Below are 19,988 nucleotides of genomic sequence, written 5' to 3'. Positions count from 1 at the left end.
GACTGCATGTTTATGTAAGCATATATCCACAACACCTTCCTGCCTGGTATCCCTGCCTGAAACTTTCATTTTAAGGTTAAAATACTACCTAAATGTTAAGCACAATCATCCACATACACAAAAACCACCGGTGCTATCCAACCACTGACATGCTGATATGTATGATCCCTATACTCAGTGAAAGGTTTTGTACTGTATAGTTGTATATGCTACACGGTGTGTAGATGTATTTAAAGCTAGTGTAACAGTGGATGCGTGTGTCACATCCAGATCCAGTTTCCAGAGAATAGCTGCTGCACAGTCAGCAGAGAGAGGCAGTCAGGGCACAGCACCATTAGCCCGTTCTGCGCTCCTTGTTGCTATCTGGTCCCTGGGCACGGCTTGTCAGATGTGTGCGCGAGACGGAGAGGAACACAAGGAGCCATCCACTCTCTTTAAATGTCACGCCGATGCTCCATTCCACTGCACTAACTATTAAAAGGCTTTTTTCAGAGCAGCAACCACAGAAGCAAGCTGCAACCTCAGCGGTCTGCAAATGGGCCCCCTCCTCACAAAAGCACTTTAGAGCACCCATAGAGAGAGAGAGAGAGAGAGAGAGAGAGAGAGAGAGAGAGAGAGAGAGAGAGAGAGAGAGAGAGAGAGAGAGAGAATCTAACCTTAGAGCACTGGCTTTAAAAGGAGAATTGTGTATTTTGGTGGGCAGTGGAGAAAGAAATTGTGCCTTGGGGTTTACACACAGAAGGAATTTCTCTCTCTCTCTCTCTCTCTCTCTCTCTCTCTCTCTCCCTTAAAGACACAATTTTGTTTCATACAGTGTTTTAGTTTTTTTATTTATTTATTTACATTTTTTAAAATTAATTAATTAAATGATTACAGCTTTATTTATTTTTAACAATTCCTTAAGTTTCAAGTCACCATATGTTTATTGTGGGCATTGACTTTCAAAACTATTGATTACAGATTCTGTTCCTTATTCTACATCGTTAGGTAGGGAACATAACTGTAAGCTTATTGATCTGAAGTGGCCATAATGATCAGCACTGTATATGGAGAAAATAATATTAAACCCAAGAACACATCTTATCTGTGAAGCATGGTGGAGGTGGCATTGTCATGTTGTATGGCTGGTTTTGTCAGACGGTGACTAGAGCACCAAGAAAGCTGACAGTGTAATAAAGAAGAAAAAGAAGAAGGATTGTTAAAAAGTGCTAAACTAACAGCTCAAGGCTTCATGCAGAAAGCTAAAACCAAGTCACAAATGTGTCTTGCAGCAGGTCCCTGATCCTAAACATTCCTCCAAAAGAAAGATGAAAGTCATGTATCTCCTAATAAAACTCATTTACAGGAGTCATAAACACCTTCTTACCTTTATATAGAAGTCAATGTAAAAATATTTTATAGAAGCCTTTCTATTGGTCCATTCATCATGAACACACACTCACACAGAGATTTACAATCATACAGCCATGTTCTTCACCCCTTGGTTTATTAATTCCTTTGTTCTTTTTTCATTCTTCAGTGAAGAAATCCCTACCGCAAGTGTTGACATCACTCCTTGCAAAAAAGAGAAAAATTAATTCCCTGAGCCTCTCTGGCTACTGTGGTTGCTTTGGAGTTGTTTTTCATCTGTTTTATTTTTTTTTTACTGAGCTTGTAAATTCATTCTCTCTCTGAGTGTTGTAGGGTTCCAGGTTTGGGGGGAGGGGGGGGGGCAGTGGATAATCCAAACTCTGAGAAACTCAAGTGGGCATAATGTTCTGCACTGCAGTCTTCTCCGGGTTTACACTCATGCTGCACTACACTTAAAGCCACAGTGCTGAGAATCTTCTGCCCGGGTCCAGATTCTTAGACAGTTTCACATATCCATTGTTCTGACGTACTGCAGGGCTGCCAGCTAAGTAGCCTTCAGACCTCAGTGACCTCTCCTGGCTAAATAAAGAACATGAAGCCTGCTGCCAAAATGGCGTGCCTGCCAGCATCATATCTTCCCATATATCATTCCCTGACACATTCAGCATCTGGCAACAGATAGTGTTTAAAAAAAAGTCAACTATTTAAAATAAGCAGGGTGAATGGGTTTGATACCTTCTGTTTGGAGCCCTCTTTAAGGGTGATCCAGTCTTCACCGTTGGAGCTCACGTCTACTTTGTAGGACTTCACAAAGTATTTCTTCTTGGTCTCCTGAGAGATAGCACCCTGTGTTCCGATAGCTGAGACGAAGCGTAGGAAACCCAGATCAACCTGAGGACAGAGGAGGACAGCACTGGATTAAATATATATATATACAAATAAAAAAGAAATAAAATAAACAAGGAAAGGATGTGGATATGGATGTTTGTGATATTTTGGGCTTTTTAAAAGGTGGGAGATGGTGCTATACTCAACACAAAAGAACAGAAATAAACCCAAAATGACCAAACCTAATGTGAATAGTCGAGTTCGACTGTAAAACATCTCTACTGTACATCTACTTTCATAACCTCTTTGGAGATTTAGAAGGTATGATTGATTTCATGAATCTGAATTTAATAAAGGACGGCAGTGCTGGTGACAATTTAATTTCCTGTGATAGGACACAGGAGCTTATTGGATAAATGGAAGATATGGTGCTTCACTGGCTACATGACTAAAGCAGTAAAATAATGTAGAAAAGAGGACAGATTTTTCAGATGTGTGCCGTATTAAAAAATGAATGCTTCATAAAGGAATCATGAGCTCTGCTGGCATTATGGAGGGCTTGCAGTCAAGAGAAAGCAGGGGGAGAGTGAGGGAGAAAGAGAGAGAGAAAGAGAGAGAGAGAGAGAGACTAGTGGTTATTGGCAGAAGCTCAATGTACAGACAGAGAGAGAGAGAGCAAATGTGTGTGTGTGTGTGTATGTGACTGTATAGCTGTTATAGCTCGCAGCTGTAGCAGATTTCTAGATTTGCAGACGGCGCACTTCGCCTTTTCCAAATTTGAGATATCCCAGGCTACAGCAGGCCTGCTACACTGTATAAATGTGCTTGACACACTCTGTGGTTCTTACTGTGAGTGTGCCGTTTTACGACAGGACTGTACGTTCTATTAGATCCATGGCAAACACATGGCCTTTCTGCAGTCATATTCTCTCCCTGTAGGCGCCCTCAGATGAGGCTACATACGCCAGACCTAACCAGAGCTTACACAAGCATGATCTGCACTCTGGATTAATGCTGCAGTCTCTGCACTTGGCTCCTTATGAGGCCTGGTACAGTTAAGGACACAGAGACCTTACTTTATTATTACTTATTTATTACCTAGCTCCCCAGACATAGTGTTTTAGCAGGCGTTTATGGCATTTTACGGCTTCTACAGTAATTTGCTTTTGTCAAATAATCCATCTTTTTGTACAGTTATATGTACACATATATTTATACCTATATATGCATATATATACGCACATATACCTGTGTAGGTATGCATTAAAAATAAATATAGAAACAGAGAGAGAGCATAGAATAGAATTGATATGCTGCGTAGTTGCAGTGGTCGAATTCAAGTACAAAGAACTTTGCGTAGAATGTATAGATTCACACTGGTTCTCCACGGTGTGGTCTGCTATATTATGTGACAGTAATACAGAGTAAAGTGAGCTGCACCTGAAATAGAGTGTGGAAAGGGCTTTGATCGACCCCTCCACCAAAAAAAAGAGACAGGCATCTGATGGATACTTACTGCCTCCATGGGGACTAATCCTGTGACACTAGGTTATCATGGTCACTCCATTACAGAGGGTGGAGCAAGCTCCGAAAAGTCATCAAACCAAAGAGAAAAAGATGCCACCAAGGACCATCACTTACATCATCTAGAAATTGAGGTCACGCCACTCTCTCTAGACATAGCACTGGCTCAAAACCTGCATTGTGTATCAGGGACACGGCACAGCGACAGGACATCAGTCTCCAGTCAGTGCCCAATGGTAACCGCACATGAAAATCCTGGAGGACTTTGGCAGCAGGATTAAGCAGAACACTGCAGATTGTTTTTTATGCAATGAATTTCATTTTATATTAGTCACTACTGTAACTTCCAAGACCTTCAAGCTGAAGACAAAACCAGATGGAATTATGTGCACCAATCCGTCAGCTTCTTCTTTCCTGACCCCTCGCTGGAGGATCTTGATGTGCTATTAAAATGAAATATAGACTACTGTTTCTTAGAAGGAACAGCCTACCATATAAGGCCAGATGTCCCCAGTTGCACAGACTGCATGAAATCCATCTTATTTATTTAGTCAAATTGAGTCTACACCCACATACAGACTTTAAAGTCTGCTATATGTGTTTGTGTGTGTATTTGTGAGTGTATGTCTGGACACAGTCAATGCTGAGGATTTCCAGGACGGACCCTTAGCCTTATTGTCCCATTAAGCCAAATGCAATCTCAGATTCATCTACCGGAATAGTCTGGAATAGTCACTAGCACCAGAACCCTTTAACATTTCTCTTTTTTTCTGTCAGCAGCTGTCAATATAAGTCTTGCTATTGAAATATACATGGCCTGGAGTGCAGGCTTGTGGCCTGTAGGGCAGACGGACTGGAGGAGAGAGGAGAACTGATTAGAGATGTGGCGAGCAGAAGCAGATTCGAGATCACAGAGATATTCTGAAGGAGAAACAGCCTGGATCAATTTCACTGACCCAACTGATTTCAAGTCAACATTAATGCCGCAGAGAGCGAGAGAGAAAGAAAAGAAAAAAAAATAACACAAAAAAACAAAAACAAAAAAGAGAACAAGGAGTGTCTGAGGGACATGGAGAATGGAATAAATGAATATAAAATAGAGATGGAGCAGATAGAGAATCAAGCTGGTCACTGAGCTGGCTGACAGTATTCTCCCACATTTTATGCTTTATTAAAGTTAAATAAATAAATAAATAAATAAATACACCTGCTGTAGAGTGCAGCAAGTCCTTTTTTTTCGACAATCCTTACTTTTGGCCCTTTTCCACTGGCACTATTCTGTATTTCTGCTTATTCTTTACACACATTTTACACTAATAAACATTTAATAGTACCTGCTCACTCATGGTTCCACACGAGCTGAGCAGGGACTAAACTGTGATGTACTGTATGTCAGTCACAATTAAATTCAGACGTCCAGAACGCAATAGCCATTTGTAAAATCTCTAAGCTACAGTAGGAATAAAGTCTGTTTTCATCCAACTCACTACGACAGCTTGTAAATTACGCCATGGTCTGTTGAAGAGGTTCAAATGCTCCTTGGATTGGTGGCTGACAAAAGACTTCAGCAAGAGGTGAATGTTGCAACAAAAATAGAAAACTACACTCCTAAAGTAAAGGTGTTACAAATGGTTCTTTGAGCGATTCCATAGAAGATAGAGATTTTTAAACCTGTAAAGCAGTGGCGGCTCCTGCCAAATCTCTCAGTGGGGCAATGGTTGCGATGACGACTTGTTTATTGGCTAAATTAAGAGCTAGCCATCTAGACAACTGGCACATTGCACTGTACAAATGAATCAGAACTCTAAATTGACAGTGTCATCTAACATTGAAGAGTTTTATTTCTGTGGTCACCTCATGTAGAAATACCACCACTAGCTTCTTAAAGCTTCGATTTTCCACCATCTTGAAATTGCTCAAAAAAGAGGCGGGATTGTACAGAACAAAACCTAATGCTGATTGGACTGTGATACTTAGGCGGGACAAACCGTCTGGCAGAGCTTGGTTAATACAGAGCCATGGGTTTTTTACTGTAGTAGAATGAAAAAAAAAAAAATACTCCCTTTCCCTATTGGCGGTGTGTCGCCTGATCATCCTAATGAACGAACCACCCCTGTTTAAAAGGTTCTTCACACTCACACATCTCTGAAACAAACATAGTTCTTTATGGAACCAAATGTAGTTCTATTTAAGAGTGCACACTGATCCGTGTGAACTGATGTCCAGGACTTGTATTATGTTGTTATAATTTGCATAATTCTACAATGAAAATTTACAAATAATACCATCTCCTTCTGGAGAAGATAATGTAATGTTTAAGGGAGTAAAACTGGACTTGTTTTACCTTTAAAGGTACATTTACACTGTTTGTACATTTAGTGACCATTAATATACCTGTGTACCCTACCATTTTTTCTGGGATTTTTTACCAGGAACCCAAAATCGAGCAGAGCGTGTACAGTCCAGTAGAGTAGGAAAAGTGCTAAATCTGAGAATCTAACTCTATGCGGCTATAGCTCAGAAAGTGTGGAGCTGTAGGAAAACCATTACAGAGAAAAGGAAATGGCTGACAGCTAAGTTCATAGGCTAATTCACAAGGATACTGCTAATTGTTAGGGTTTTCAGGAGTGAAATCCAGCCTTACAGCCTTAACAGACTGCATCAGAAAATGGGATTCCCACAGATGATGGATCCAACCATGTGACTCGGCAAAACTTTCCCAAAGACTGTCATGCAACCGTAAAAGGAAATGAGCCCATCTCATGAATTTCCCTGACTTTTTTTTTTATCCACACTAAACACTATCCTGCCCAACAGTCCTCTATGTGACACCAACCCTCAGCCCACAGCTTGGGAAACGCCAGGTCAAAGATTCTAGACATCTGACAAGTAATAATATTAGACGTGTGTGTGTGTGTGAGTGTGTATGCATAGGTTCAGAAGTGTGAGCCAAACTTGTTGGAGAGCATGAACCATTGTGAGAAAGTGTATAAGCTGGAACCTTGATGTCCCCTGTGTGTTCTGTATTTTCAGGCCACGCTGACCCAGCAAAAACAAGTGCCAATTTTCTACTCTCCATTCTTCTTTGCTCTCTCTCTCTCTCTCTTTCAGAAACGAAGGGTTTATGTAAGTGGCAAGGGCTGGAGAAAAGCCAATCATCAGACAAATGTGCTAACACAAACTAGGCCTGGAGTGTAATTTACACCTCTCTGGGCCACACACCCTTTCCCACGCCACGCCACTCATTTAATCCCAGTCGATTCAGTCTAACTTGATTAAAGATAAAAAACAAACCAGCTCATGTTTCCTTTATGGGAGGAGCCCCAGAAGTATCTTTGACCTTGTGTATGGTTTATAGAGTTTCCATAACTCTTACATGAGAAAATGTCTGCTACAGAGAAGCCTTTTATTTGCCTGCTACAAAGCTAAGGCTGAGGGGAATATCCTTAGGTAACCCCTTGCTATTTAATGCCGATTAAAATGTTAGTGTGTTTGGGCATAACTAGGATTTGGGAGCCGTTCTCCCAAGGATTATTAGGATTATTGAGCAGTTCTCCATTCAAAAATGATGGAATTAGAAAATGAGGTTTGTTGCTTATTTGTGTACATTCAAAACTAAACTTCTAAAACAATATATATTCCAGTTCAGGCCATTAATACTAATAAGGAGTGCTCCAGCCCATACTACTGAGGTTATTAACATTATTAATTATTGAAACTTACGGTAACCAATATCCTAAGGGATGGACTTATCTACATAACACTCACACACACACACACACACACCCACACCCACACCCACACACACACATTATATATAGTATATATAGACCAATATTTCCCTATGTTTCATATCCATCATACCACTGCAAAAGCCTTCTTGCAAACTAACACAGTCTTACAGTGGAGAATTCCCAATGATAATGTTGCACTGGCTTAATCCATGTGTAGAAAATGGGCGCTTTGATACAGCTCTGATCTTGGATCAGCGATCATAAAAAAAATGTCCACAGAGGTGCAAGGACTAGATCTGGCACAGGATCAGTGTTTCCCCTGCAGCCAAAGAACAGAGACTGCAGGCACTGAGCTAAATAAGAGCAGAAAAGCAGGACCAGAATTAGCCTCATTTTGCTTTGTAGCCTGCCAGTTAAGCCTGGTGTGCAATTAGATTAACAGTGTGTGTGTGTGTGTGTGTGTGTTTCACCGCACTGGGGATGTGTGTGTGTGCATGTGTTTGATGAGACTACTCTGGTGGCAGTGGATAACACGAATTTGCCCTAATCCTCCTTTAACCCCATCGCACACTTATTAAACTTTCTCCATAACCCCACCACACGCTCATTACTTTCTCTCCATGGTGAGCGTAGCATTGGCCAGGCTGTTCCTCAGGACTACCACAGTCTGCCAGGGAGGTTTATTTGGGAGAATTCAAAGAGCTGTGGAGCTTCAAACGCTGATCCCAACTGTTTGTTTCTCTGGTAATAGAGCATGTGGGAGGGTGTTCAACTCAATGGGAGACTTTTCAAAAAAAGATGCTTGGAAAAAAATATTCTATTTTCCCCCCTCTCTTTGCCTGTGTGTGGAGAGAAAACAGCAGCATTCCCCCTCGCGTGAATGTGGGGGCTGAATTCGTAATTCGGCGACGCAGGAAATTATACTGCATTTAAATTTGCTTTCTGCTTCTTTGCATTTCTGCAGAGCGGAGCGCGGAAAACTCAACATAGCTGATCATTAAACTCACAGGTTGTCCTCTGTGTCTCAGATTCCAATACCATCTGGCAGGGGTCAGCCAGGTGCAGGTACTGGAGAGGAACTGAAAGGAAGGGGCATGGAGTCATTCCAGCCTCTGCAAAAGCAAACACAAACCAGGGCTGGCAGTTACAACAGGGCAAAGATCTCTTCATCCATCAAACCGGGCCTCTGCTTCTCCAGCCTTCACCCATCAGCACCTGGGCGCCACGGAAGGCTTCTCTAAAATTCCATTAACTACAGGTATAATTAATTCGCGTTTTTCATGAAAATTGTATTAGAGCACACTGCGAGACCTATGGGCTCCTCAAAGACCTCCCATTCATCACTGGATCTACCTGCTGGAATTAGACCGCGTTATTTTTAGCAGCCTCCCGCCTCTTTCTCATGGCTTTAAATTATGCACGTGCTCCTGAGAGGTGGTGGTCTACTCCTGAGATGGTGGGGAATGAGCAGAGCTTGGCTAAAAGTCAGGATGAGGTGCACATAATGTGGCGTGAAGGTGAAAAATAACCAAAAAAAAAAAACGTGCTTGGAGTTTAGCTTTTAGCTTCAACAAACCACTTTACCAAGGCTTTGTCAATTTATCCTCCGCTTGATTGGCTGATGTATGGAGTCAGCAGTCTGTATTGAGTTGTTTGGGCATGTCTTTTGTCTCTGTATCAGCCTTGGCTCACAGAATGCTATTATGTGGTTAGCGCTCATATCTTTCTTGCCTCAGTGGCCAAGCAGAATAAGACAACAATGAGCTGATTGATGACTGATTGAGGATTTTGGCCAGCTGTCGGAATGAGAAGTCTGTTATATCCAATAAAGCAGATTTCTTTGGGCCACACTCATATATATATAATTTAGCTGATGTTAGCTCACAGTACTTGTGAAAACACATATTGGAACCCCTGTATGTATCGCACATGTTCAAGCATTGGCAATGGCGAATATAACAGTGCTGTCAAAAAGAATGTGTCAACGAATGTTAACACACACAGGAATGCAGCACGTTATTTTTATTTTGAAATGCTAAATAATAATTTAAACAAATTTGGCCGCAACTTCCTCCTGTAATTCACTCTTTTCACAGAGAATAGTGACGTATCAGTAACACAGACAGAGCTCCTGTTTCTTCTCCTGTTTTGATGAATCTGTTTTTATTTTCTTAATAGGTTTTGAAGCTGGAACATGGCTTAATTTTCTCCATTAATGCTTCTGTGAGATGCTAAAGCTCTCTTTAACATTTTTAGACAGCAATTTAAGAGATTCAAATTCAAAAATAATCAAAACTACACTGAGGTATTACAACAAAGTAAAAAAGAATGTGTTTCTCTCGCCAGCATGTCATACATATCATACTACACATTTATCTCCTTCCCACTGCAGACACTACTAATAACAATATAATCCCATTGTGTCGATTGCACTTTGATTCTTTCATTTTACATTTAAATACTCATTACTAAAAGCTTCAGTATTAAGAGGGGACAATGTGATTGACCTCGATTAATCACAGCAAATTATGTGAATATATTTATTATTATTATTTATTTTAATCAAATGACAACCCTAGAATATAGTCATTGATATAAGAGAATAAGAGTAAAGACGAGATAATTCCAGTAAAAATAACACCTTTCTATGATAGAATGTGACTAGCACAGGTGTGACACTAGCAGGACGGCCCTGTCTGACACCAGCTCCACAGGCTTCATCATCAGAGACTCTCATGTTAATTACAGGCACACTGTCTAATTACTCTTCAGCTGGCAGGGGGACAGCTCCTGTCTGAAAATAGAAGCAGCTAATACTTTAATTGGAGAGTAAAAAAAAAACAAAAAAAACCCCCAGAAAAATCAAGCAAAACAATGGAAAACGGACATGCGTGCGTCCCATTGACCACAGCTAATTGAAAGCACATTTTGTCGACAGGCAAAGAAAACAGGATGCGCTCAAGCGTGGTGTTACAGCAGCTGACACTCAGCCCCTTCCTCGCTCTCTGACCATTTCAAGATAAACGTTCGCTTAACGGCCGGCAAGGAATGTTTTCTTCAAGGGAAGTCTGTAATTAGGGCCTGTTTCAATGGCCTTTGCTGGAATTCCAGCCTGTTTTTTCTAGCAAAATGAGTCTGGGGCTGAAGACGATGGCATAATGGCTGGGTGGAGGGGGTCACTCAGTCATCATTTTCATCTCTGGGCCTGGCACTTTCCCTCCTTGGCTCTATCAATCACGACTGTGACATGGCTTCCTGCTGAATGCTATGGCACCAGCACTGGTTAGAGATCTACAGCATGAAAACATGGACTCTCATTGTTCTGCCCTCCTGTCTGCTCCACTTCTGAGAAGCAGAGGAAGGCAAACATCCTCCCATGGTGCTTGAGAAGGACCCTCGTGTCTCTTTGATTCCGCTCCTGATCAAACCATTTATGAGAACAGCAGGACACAGAGAGACAGTGCCTACACAAATGAAGCGTTGCGTATTCCAGAGGCTGGGTCTGTAATATGCTAATAAGAAACTATAGACAGGAATGGTTATGGGGTTGCGATTAATAAAACAAAACATGACATTCAACATGAGAGCCTTGCATCCCACCATTAGGAGAGAGGCACTTTCAAGTATAGACAGTTAACTTTTTCCATTATTCATGTTTGTGCTTTGATCAATGGCGTCTGTCGGAGCGAGTAAGTTCGACTTAAGATCTCGGACTGTCTTTGCGCTCACACTCAGGCCTTTACTGCAGCCTAGCGCTCTGCTGCCTGACAGAACCCATTCCTCATCACACTCCGTTCTCCAGGCATAGGAAATTATCTTTCCCTGAGAATCCCTAAGGGGCCCACTGTTTTTTTTTTTTGTGGTTGTAGTGCGTCTTTCAGGAAGACAGGTCTCTTCCTCCACCGATCTCAATGTGTTGCACAGACGCAGGTGTCTCCTTGGCCTCCGTCATGCTTTAGCAAAGCCTTCCGATGGAAACCAGGCTGGAACTGCCCAGAACCGTCCGGAAGGGTTCGGGAGCGCGGCATGTCAGAAAATCCGCAACCGATCAATGATAAGTGCCTCACGGGGATGAGCCTTCAAAGGCAGCTTAGGAAAGGCGCACCCTCCTAAGCCCTCTCTGATCTTCCAGGCTACTCTGCTGCTAGTGCGTGACTTGGCAAAGCTCCCCAAGACCATTCCCCTTGCTTCGTCCATCACTCCTAAGGTAAAGGCCTCAACGGACAGCTGTCTGTTCATCTCAACGTGATAAAAACTCTCTGTTCACTGGGTTGCTAGATGGATTGCTCTCCACATGAGCTCAAGCGGCGGCTCAATAGCGGATCCTCTCAACCTGGACTGAATTTCCCAAGCATTCTGGGCACTGGGTCTGAATTTAGCTGTTTTAAAATACAACCCGACTCTTCCTCTCTAAAACGCTCTTTTTTATACCCAGTCATGTGACCCAGTCATATTGTCCCTGCAGCTGTTTTTTATTAGCACCACTTACTTTTCCAGATTTTTGGTCCCAATATCCCAAAAGCTTTGGTTCAAAATGAATAAATATTTTTCATGAAATTGTAAAATGTCTCACTTTCGACATCCGGTATGTGTTGTATGTTTTTTGTGTTATATTTTGAAAAAAAAAAAGGTCTATGGGATTTGTATATGAGATTTTTAATATTTTTACATTCCCAACCTTTGGTATTAGGGTTCTACATGACAAATGCTTGCTGAGACACTCCAAACACATAAATAAATTACATGCAAGTGAAACGTGAGAATTAAATTTGAATGAAATAACACAGGTGCTGCCGATTGGGTTTGGGAGAATTAATGAAATAAATAATAAACTCCTGAGATGAGTGAGAGGAGGAGGAGTAGGAGGAGGTAGAGGACAGATGAGAGGGTGAATTGCGCATGCCGAGTGGATCGTGCCATTAGAGGGCGAGAGATTGTTGTTGTGGCACCGGCAAGTTTAATGAAAGCATAATGAAGAATTTCTCTCTCCTAATAAATCGTCTTATAATTAAACCACTCTACAAGTGAGGGTTGTGCGAGAGCAGGGCGAGCGTGCTTGTATGAGAGAGAGAGAGAGAGAGAGAGAGAGAGAGAGAGAGAGAGAGAGAGAGAAAGAGAGAGGCTGAGAGGGAGAGGACTTCTTTAAATTATAAATCACTCATCCTCGCTCATTCTCGGCAGGACTCCAGCTTTGTTCCCTTGGCAACAGATGTGCGGGGCTACACTTTGACATCTGATTGGACGAGAGGGAATAGCATGGGTATTGCGGATGAGAGCTGAAACAGAATATGTTTGATTTGCTTGATATTTTCCTGCCCAAAATAAAGCCTCCTTCTCTAATCAATACTCTTCAGAGGATTCCAAATGACTGCGAAATGCAGCCTCTCCTGCTCGGTGGGAGACAGTCCATTTAGAGTTTCATTAAAATCTGAAATGACTAAACAAGTTGGGTAAGCGGAGAGGGCTGCTTAATTACCCTACATAAAATATGAAGTGGCAAGTGTGAAACGGCGCGGAACCGCTAGGCTGAAAGAAAGAGGCAGGCATTTTTCTCCATTTTATTCCCACTGCCATCCATTAAAGAAACTCGTTTACAGCCAGTGCACAGAGAAAAACGTTTGCTGTTTTAAGGTTTCAACAGAGTTGGATTCATTCCACAGCACTGTGGCTACAGCTTCGGGGGTCTGGTCTTAAAGACGCACTCCAGAGCGGCCACAAATACCTATTGTAGCTATACCGATATGAAGACCCTTCAGCTGGAATCTTGCGGTCTGTAAATCGAGCAGCGTTCATCATCGATTGCCTTTCAGAGCACATCTCAGAAGGACAGTAGAGCAGTCCATTCTATCAGACTGAAGACCCAATCAATGCCATACTGAGAGGATCCAATAAACCACAGGCCTGCCGAGTCTTTCAAGACAAAGACAGTCTTAATAGGGAGGGAACTTGGAAGATGGGCAGATAGAGAGAGGGTGGGGCTGGGGGTGGCAGCAGACAGGCCTCCTCTTGTCTGGGCTCCACATTGTCTCCTAGAGGCTTTTCTCTCCCTCTGTCTCTTTCCTTCTGTGGCATGAATGAATTCCCCTCTCTGTGTGGAAACCTCTGCATCTTGAGATTTCTTCACCAGGAGAGGTTTTCTGTCTTACAGGGAGAGGCAGAGAGCATGTGTGTGCCTCTTCTCCAGCCAAACTGGGTTTAAAACACCATGGTTCCTCCTTCCTGCTGGGTCAAGGGCCTGTCCATTGATTCAATTAGTCTGCGAGCTAGAACACGGGGCCTCCAGGACAATATTTTGATAGCAATAAAGAAAAGTTCCTTTATGGACCTCCCCGAGCAAATATTTTGGCTGTGGGTTGGCTCTGTTATTAGCCCCCTGAGGAGTCAGTTTGGCCCAAAACTTTCCAGAGAAGAGAAGATTGTAAAATAAATAAGTGGAGGTCTGAGTTTTGATGATGCCCGTGGGCTCTGGGTTAAAGAAAGGACCCAAACATGCATGAATAAGCCTTCTGAGGTGCTGTGTAGCCTGTCGCAAGCATTGTCATGTGGCCACAATTACCGCTGCCAGGAAATTTTGACCAAGATGTTAGATTTGTGTAGGACAATATTCATGGGGCAGAAAGTGTTAGTTCGGAACTATTGAAGGGTACATGTCCAGAACCAAGCACGCTAGAGATCTTTAATCTCCATACAGCTATGTGTTGTGGTCAGATCACTGCATAGCCTTGTAATTTGGGGTTTGCCAAACAAACTGTCAGATGCATACATTGTTTATCACTTTAGAAAGGAATCACACATAGCCTGTTTCCACCAGAAGAACATTGGTTCCAAAAAAATCCAAAAAAAGTCATCACCAGAGGCAGAGCTGTAGATAAACGGCTAAAGTCAGGACAGAGTCATGGTTTATCCACTGTTTAGAGTGGGTTCATAAACATGTGCAAATTTTGCTAAGTTCCGAGCCATCCCATTGAGCTTGTACACAGTGAAAACAGCGGAGCAAGCGTGTGTTGAGATGGACACAGCTCCAGAAAACACAAACGGAGCATTTTTCTGTTTTATTTCATGTAATTTATTTGTAAATGAGGCTCCACTGTGTGATAATACTTTATTTGAGGCTCTGTGCACTTTCTGGAGTTCTTTCCATGCTCTTTCTTTAGCTTGACATGCCTACAGATGTAGACACAGTACTTCCCATACTCTGCATGATAAAATTTACCAAGGAAATAACTCAAATAATCCTTTACTCATGCACTCACGAATGTAAACCTATTCAGTGATAGTGAAGAGTGTGAAAAGTGTGAGTGTGTGTATGCTGCAGTACCTGAATCCACTCCTTGTTGGAATCCTCCAATGGGGTCCAGCCATTTTCAAAGTTGTTGAGTCTAGAACGCTCCGGAGACCAGCTGGGATTGTAGTGCGATGAGGCTTCTATCTGGTCTGAGGGGATCTCCCCGGACTCTAAACCCAGGGGCTCCATGCAGGCAAAGTCTGAGGGAGAACAAAATAATAAAAAAAGATAGAGCGGGGTTGAGTGAGGTAAGTTAGAGACAGGGTCCAGAGAACGCATGCATCACATCCCACCTTAAGCTACAGACATTCTCTTGGGAGTGGGTCGCTCAAGCATGCGGCACTCTCCATCTCTGGTGACCAGAATAACACATAAGCTCTCTCTTCTTTCTCTCTCGTTCTCTCGCTACAGGAAAAGCTGTATTTAATGGAGGCACTTTGGGAGTGTACTACATTAAGACATAAAGCTTTATTCATGAAACATTCAGCTTAAGCTCTTAACCACAGCAGTGAGAAGAGTTATGGAGAACATGCCGGGAGTCCGAACCCTGTTAGAAAAGTTCCTCTGTAGTAGGCACTTTAAGTGTCTGGCAAACGTTCCTTTAGGGCTAATGCTGGAAGAATGGAAAAGCCATATATCAGTCTAAACATCCCACCACCCAGGCAGGGGGCATCTCGGCCTGTTTGCGTCACCCTGGGGAGATTGACCGGAGGCATACTAGTCTGGTAGCTGGGGACAGAGGGGTCAGCATAAGTTCAAATCCTCACTGCCCCGAGGCAACTGTCCAGGCGCCCACAGACGGGGCATGCGTATGGGCTCTGAGGGGAGAAGATAACCTGAAAGATGAGCTGATTCACTGACCTGAGGTCAGCCAACATAAACACAAGCACACGCACAGACTGACACACTACATGAGTGAGATCACACTCATTAAGACTGACACTGATTGCTTAAACCCAAAGCCCAGGCATGTGCAACAAGGCCACACACACGTTTGTTTTTGTACAGTGTCAGAACAGGTGGTCCTATAAACGTACCTTGTGGTATATTTTAATGTAAGATAATACCTAATAATTTAGTAACTATGTTTTGCTGTATATAAAGTGCTATAGGTGAAAAATACATAACATATATTTAATCCTCCAAGCCCAAACCTAACAATAATGTGAACACATAAAGTAACAAAGTGTGTGATTGTGTGCATGCTCCATCACAGCAGCTGTATGCCTGAAGCAGAATTCACACACATTACCACATACGTGCACACACACACACACACACACACACACACACACTTTGTGGCCCAGAGACGCTGGTCTGGGCACTTGTAACAGATGGAGAGAGCATCTGTGTTATCTGATAGACAGCAATTTGAGTAGCTCACACTGACGGTTCACAAACTGCAGCTCTGCAGCTTCACACACACACACACACACACACACACACACACACACACACACACACACACACACATCAACTCTCTCTTATATTACTGATCATATTGAAAATATCTTGGTCTCAACAAACAGCATTACTAGCTTTACATTCACTTTGAACCATTTCTTCATCTCTCTCTCTCTCTTACACACACACACACACACACACACACACACACACACACACACAGACACACATCCTCTATAACTCTCCCCAATCTGTTTCACTCTCTCCAGCTTCTCTATTGGACTAATCAGTAAATCACTTTGAATGAAGTCAGCAGATAAGGCAGTTACATTTCTGTGCCTCTCTCGAAAGGGAGGATGAATATTTAACATCCGGCCATCTCTTCGGTTGTGTATCAGCGCCTCCTCCACAGCACCCTGCCCAGGCACAGAGGAGAGGAGGAGACTCGTGGAATGTAAATTTATGGAGGTGATAAATAATTGATAACCCATGTCTGCCCCTCATGGCTCCAGCCGAGAAGAAACAGAAACTCTTCTCCAGCAAGTGCTCCAGCAGAATCGAGTGGAGACAAGCATTGCATACTTGGTTCCATAAAGAAGTAACGAGAAAACTTTACTCAAGATAATGCTTCGTAAAGCTTTCAGGACACCTACATCGCCCCTATTGTGACAGCTGACATAAAGCTACATCAGCGTCTATAACAGCCTGCAGATAAGAGTTCACTTACAGTTGATAACTGATGGTGGTTGAAAGTAGTCTTTACATATGTTTATGTAGCTTCATGACAGTTTAAATGTGATTGTGTGAACGGAACCATAAATATGTTCCAAAAACTGTGACAGGTTTAAATAACATTTTTTACTGACAGAGATAAACGCTTTTCATATGACAGTCATGCAGTGACATGCTAAGTGAATGTGTAATTGCAGTGGTAGTAGCTAGAGGACGATGTGTTTAACTAATAACCTCAGGCTTCTAGGGTCAAAACAAGATTCCCCTGAGACCATGTTTACTCAAGCAGAGAGTGCAAGAGAGAGCGAGAGAGAGAGAGAGAGAGAGAGAGAGAGAGAGAGAGAGAGAGAGGTGGGGGATAACTGATTTATGAGTGTGCTGTGTTAGTGGTACATGTGTTTCGGTGGTATATTCACAAATTAAATGAAATTTTTATTCCGAGCATTTCTCAAATTGGGGTGAAGAGGTGAAGGCCCTGGGTAACCATGTTAAAAAGTGGCATGGAGCTGTCTGATAATATGTATGAATTCATATATATATATATATATATATATATATATATATATATATGTGTGTGTGTGTGTGTGTGTGTGTGTGTGAGTGAATAAGCCTGCCTTCATAAAGCGGAGGAGATGGGCCATGACTCCTAACACATTCACTTAATGAAAGAGCGCCAGAGCTGAGCAGGACGTGGTGATTTAATAACTTCCCACGATGCCTCATGTTATCTGTGTGTGGTGTGGTGTGTGTGTGTGTGTGTTTGTGGGTAATACACATTCGGAATTCTCATTAAAATTTCTCAGGCTCTTACTTATAGGACTGCATTGGGCTGAAACCTTTGCAGCATTGAAACCATACAAATAGATACATTTACATTCTGCTTGTTTGTGTGTGGTGCTTCTGTCTATAAACCACTGAGAGATGTGAAAGCATCATGTGGTTAAAGATGAACTCTTGGTATGTGAGGTTTTATTCTTGCAGAAGGATACTATGTGGTTACTCACCTTCAGGAACCGTTCTCTCCACCACAGTGAAGTTAGCAGAGAACCCCTCTTTAGCGATAGCGCTGTCTGTGTTGATTGTCAAGGCCAAGATGCCAGTATAGGATATGATTCTGCCCGGAGTGTTCTGCCCACAGTACCGGCCAATGTAGGGACCCACTGCAGAGAGAAGGAGAGACAGATGACGAGGTGGTGCTGTCAGAATATTCATGTTAATGGATATTTAAATATAAAATAATCAGTCATAGTAAGATCAACACAATAGAATCATAGTAATATCAGCAAACAGGGTTTATCATATGTCTATCAATTAAAAAAATTAAATCACAGCATACTACGTGCTTGTATTTTCAGGTGGGAGATAAATGTGTAGTGATATGCATGACCAAATGGCTAGAGGAAACAGTTCGTTTTTTACAATTATTATTTTACTTCATTAAACTACCTCAGTGAAGTTTTGATGAATTTTGAATTTGAATCTCTTAATTTGCTGAATCAGAGTTTCAGGGAGAATGGTAGTTTCAAACACATTAGGTTTAAAATAAGTTTATAATAATTATAAATGTTCAAGGCACCCAGCAAGGCATGTAACCCTCACCTGATACCGATATGGGAATATGTGAGAATGGGTTTCAAATGATCTCATACAGGTTTCATTATGACGCTTGAAATACACAACAGTTTTTTTAATACCCTGTTTGGATATGAGCTATTAAACCAGACTTTTTACACAGCTGAAGGACACATTAACACAGTGGGAACTGATACTGATTGACCTCTTGCAGAGACACAGGAAATCCACTGCGAAGTTTCCACACCCCATTGTCATCATAATATAAAAGTAAAGGCAGAAAAGTGCTGCTGAGCAGAGGCCTTGGTCAGTCGCTGGCTCTAAACTGTCATAAATTCCTGGGCTCTTTGTTAAAGGCTCGTCTGCTTTGGTCCTGAGGCAATTGCCGGTCACAGCCCAATAACTTCTCCAACTTCTCACCAAAGGAAGAGAGAGAAAAAGCCATGAGACAAACAGAAGGGACAGATTGAGAGAGGAGGGAATGGCATGAAAGGATGGCAGCAAACGCATGGTCAGGCACATGCTCCATTGAGCAGAGTCAATGGTTCTTACTCCTGGACAGAGCGGTGGGTGGTGGAGCAGAGGTAGTTAAAATAAATTTAAAAGGAGGTACAAAGAGGAAGATAAAAAGACTGACTCAAAGAACAGCGTAATTAAGACAAAGAGAGCTGACCAGCCTTGTGTGTCCACAAGTCACTAACTACTATAGCTCTCTTTTGTGCTTTTTCTGCTCATTCTCGCTCTGGTTCTTATCTGATTAGCAGCTCTATGATCTGAGGAAAGTGACAGGTTCTTGCCTGACTGAGCACATGATCCACTCACACCTCTAAAGATGAAAGAGAACTGTCAATTCTGTGTGTGTAGGTTATGTGAATGTGTGTGTGTGTGTGTGTGTGTATCTGTACAAGGTATATATCACATAGTGGGAACCAAACCCCTTATACACACTAAAATTCTGGGGACTGGGGACATTTTAAGGTAAAGACCTGTTTTAATGGTGGTTAAGGTTAGAGTTTTGGGGACGGGTGAAGGTATTAGTACATACAGAAAAGTTAAAGGTATGTTTCCAGAAAATTAATGGAAGTCTAGGTAAAGTCCCTACAAATCACAGATATAAGATATTGAGCATGTGTACATGTATTAATCATAATGTGGTACTTCTTTTTACACACTCACACTTATAGGGGCAAAAATCATGTCTGCTTTGCGTAAACCATTACATTTTATGGTGAAGATGTGTTAAGGCCGGTTTATACTTCTGTGTAGACTCTACGCTGAGTCTACGCAAGAACCCTACACCGCTGCGAGGGTTTATACTTCTGCGTTAGTGTCTGCGTCGCTCTGCAATTACACCGCCACAGCACCAGGGCTGAATGTAAAAAATCTTCCTCTACACTATGTAGCACACAATGTAGTGTTACAGTAGAATTGCTTTTATAAATCTTTAAAGTGCATTATTTAGGGACTAGGTAGTAGGATTTACATGAGGTGCCAGGACAGTAACTAATACAAAGTCGGTACGTTTTTCCGTTATTTTTTTCCCGGAGACCTCCGTAGTT

The 19,988-nt window shown here is 42.2% G+C and overlaps 1 protein-coding gene across 2 annotated transcripts in view; it reads right to left on the bottom strand.

The window, feature by feature from the left end:
* The window catches only part of nrp1a (neuropilin 1a), an 84,539-nt gene that overhangs the window by 18,632 nt on the left and 45,919 nt on the right, over positions 1–19,988 (bottom strand). For both annotated transcript variants that reach the window (XM_066682741.1, XM_066682742.1), the window contains exons 5-7: positions 17,862–18,017; positions 14,755–14,921; positions 2,086–2,241 (exon numbers count right to left, since the gene is read on the bottom strand). In XM_066682741.1, the coding sequence (XP_066538838.1) occupies positions 2,086–2,241; positions 14,755–14,921; positions 17,862–18,017 (479 nt within the window). The remainder of the gene's footprint in view (positions 1–2,085; positions 2,242–14,754; positions 14,922–17,861; positions 18,018–19,988) is intronic.

Source organism: Hoplias malabaricus, chromosome 10 (genome assembly GCF_029633855.1).
Source record: "Hoplias malabaricus isolate fHopMal1 chromosome 10, fHopMal1.hap1, whole genome shotgun sequence".
Lineage (NCBI taxonomy): Eukaryota > Metazoa > Chordata > Actinopteri > Characiformes > Erythrinidae > Hoplias > Hoplias malabaricus.
This window is presented reverse-complemented; position numbering and strand designations above follow the sequence as displayed.